The sequence below is a fragment of the Cyprinodon variegatus genome, unplaced genomic scaffold, assembly GCF_000732505.1.
Source record: "Cyprinodon variegatus isolate N-32 unplaced genomic scaffold, C_variegatus-1.0 Scaffold247, whole genome shotgun sequence".
NCBI classification, from domain to species: Eukaryota; Metazoa; Chordata; class Actinopteri; order Cyprinodontiformes; family Cyprinodontidae; genus Cyprinodon; species Cyprinodon variegatus.
In genome coordinates, this window is record NW_015150700.1 from 479763 (window position 1) to 482209 (window position 2447).

A 2447-nucleotide genomic window follows, 5' to 3' on the forward strand; every position below is an offset into this window, starting at 1 on the left:
AAATTTTTAAATTTTACATCAGTTTAACATGGGAAAAAAGTCAGAATTCTGACTTTTTCTCAGAATTCGGACTTTTTTATTGTCAGAATTCTGAGGAAAAAAAATCAGTTAACTTTTTTTTTTTTTTCCTCTGGCCCTAATCCTCTTCCGTAGAAAGCCCACCCCGAGAAGTGAAGATTTGTAAAAACATATGTTAAACGCAATTTTAAAATAATAGAAACTTTAAGGGAACTAAAAAAAAATAGATAAATAAATATATATAAAAAAATAAGGTTTTCACATTTTATTTTCTGGGTTGCATTTCCTCAAATTTCTAATAACAAAACTTGTTCTTGGCTTGCAAAAATAAGGGAATAACTTTTGCACCACAGAGAAAAAGAGAGGGAAAGTAACTTTATCTGTAACTTTCACCCAGAACAAGTCATTTGTTTGCACGTCCAATTACTGATTAGCTGAGGCTGCAGAGGGAGCTCTGTAACGACTAAAAGAGTTAGTGTCTCATTCTGATTCTGTTAAAGGGCAGATTTGTTGTTTTATAGAACTAGACCCCGGATTTTATAGATCCAGCAAAATATCCTGTTCTACTCTAAACAGAAACTCCCTGGAATACAAAAAGATGGAAACTTTATTATTTGCTGTAGTTTCTTCTATCACTGAGAGGAGGGGGACTGCCTAGTTTGCAGCTTGTGTCAGAAGCACTTCTATAACCATATCTATATAGCTGATAAAGTCTACACCCATGAGTCGACATCTCCAGCAGAGATGTTATAAGCGTACTCTCCTTCTAACCTTTCCAGGGTCTGAGAGCTGGCTCTCTCCACTTCCCGGGCACAGCTTCCAGTTACCAGGGACAGGTCCCCACGGTGCGAGAAGTGGAGCCCAATTATTACGACTACAAGAACGAGACCCTCTGGCACGAGAACACAGACAAGGTGATGGGCTGGTTCAGAGATCAGAATCTGGACTTTGTGTCTTTGTACTTTGGCGAACCAGACGGCACGGGCCACAGATACGGGCCCGACTCACAAGAACGCAAAGACATGGTGAAGCAAGTGGACCGGACCGTAGGCTACATCCGAGACTCAGCTGAAAAGCACGGGCTGACCGAGCGACTGAACATCATCATCACAGCAGACCATGGCATGACCACCATCTATCGTAGTGCCCAGTTGGAAGAAATCACCCTCTCCAAGATCCCAGGCTTTAACTTCAGCGATGTGTCCTTCCACCTGTTGGACTATGGACCTACAGGGATGATGCTTCCTAATCCTGGAAAGCTGGAGGCGGTTTACAAAGCCCTGAAGGGGGCTCATCCACACCTGCACGTGTATAAGAAGGAGGAGATGCCAGAGCACCTTCACTTCACCAAAAATGACCGCATCCTGCCTATCATTTTATGGACGGACCCTGGATATGTCCTCAATGGGGTGCGTATATTGCTTCTCCTCCTTTTTTCCTCTTGTTTTTTTACCTCTAAACACTGTGGGTGCATCAAATTAATTACATTATAATCAAACACTTTACGGTCATAGCTACAACTTTTTCATCATAACGATTAATCTTTAAAAAGGTTATCCAGTCACAGAATGTCCAGAGTAGTGCAGAATAAAAGAAAAAGGTTTATATAACAAAAAAATCTACATATAGCATGAAAATAATTGTTTAAGGAATTTTGAAGAGTCCAGAATGTATCGATTTTAACTTCTGGTTATAGTGTGATGTCACTACCCCATCCGTACCATCAGCTCATTTGCACATGAGCAAGCAGATATTCATCAAAATCGCCATAAATAATGTAATTATTGTTCTAAAATTACTTATATTTATCCTTAAATCCCAAAAAATGCTAAACTACATATTTAAACAAGACTTTACCGAGTTAATTTGAGGCTTTTTACATTTTCTCCAATAAACCGCTCGCCCGATGTCCTTATCAGACATGTTGACAGTCTGGCAAAAAATGATTTAAAATGCAGATAAACCATGTTTATCAGTATTTTCATTGTTTCTTTCTTTAGATTAGATTACGCATGTGCCATAATGTTAAAACAAAAGGAAAAAATAACACTGAAAAAGACTAGATTTATGTCTAAATCCAAAGCCAGAAAAGTTAGCTCCTGGAAGTAGCGTAGCATCTCATTTTCGGCACAGACGAGTTATAAAACGGAAAGAATTTAAATGCATTTATCTTCTCAGGAAATGCAATAGTAACCTTTTAGACATTATAGTTTAGTGCGCTTATTAAGTAATTTATGTAATTTTTACAAAGTAAAATCAAAAGCGCCTTAGACAACTTTAATTGTCATTTTCTATACACAAAGTGTATACAAGAATTTCGTTTAGTGCATCTTTCCAGACAGGAAATGAACGTTTCTGTTCTGTGAAGTGCAGCCAGATATATCTGGTTACTCATGTGCAAATGAGCTGATGGTACAGATTGTTAACCT

General features: G+C 38.3%; 1 protein-coding gene across 1 annotated transcript in view; it reads left to right on the forward strand.

Annotated features, from left to right (window-relative positions):
- The window catches only part of enpp7 (ectonucleotide pyrophosphatase/phosphodiesterase 7), an 18593-nt gene that overhangs the window by 1733 nt on the left and 14413 nt on the right, over positions 1–2447 (forward strand). Inside the window, exon 3 of the mRNA XM_015382037.1 lies at positions 798–1427. Within this exon, the coding sequence (XP_015237523.1) occupies positions 798–1427 (630 nt within the window). The remainder of the gene's footprint in view (positions 1–797; positions 1428–2447) is intronic.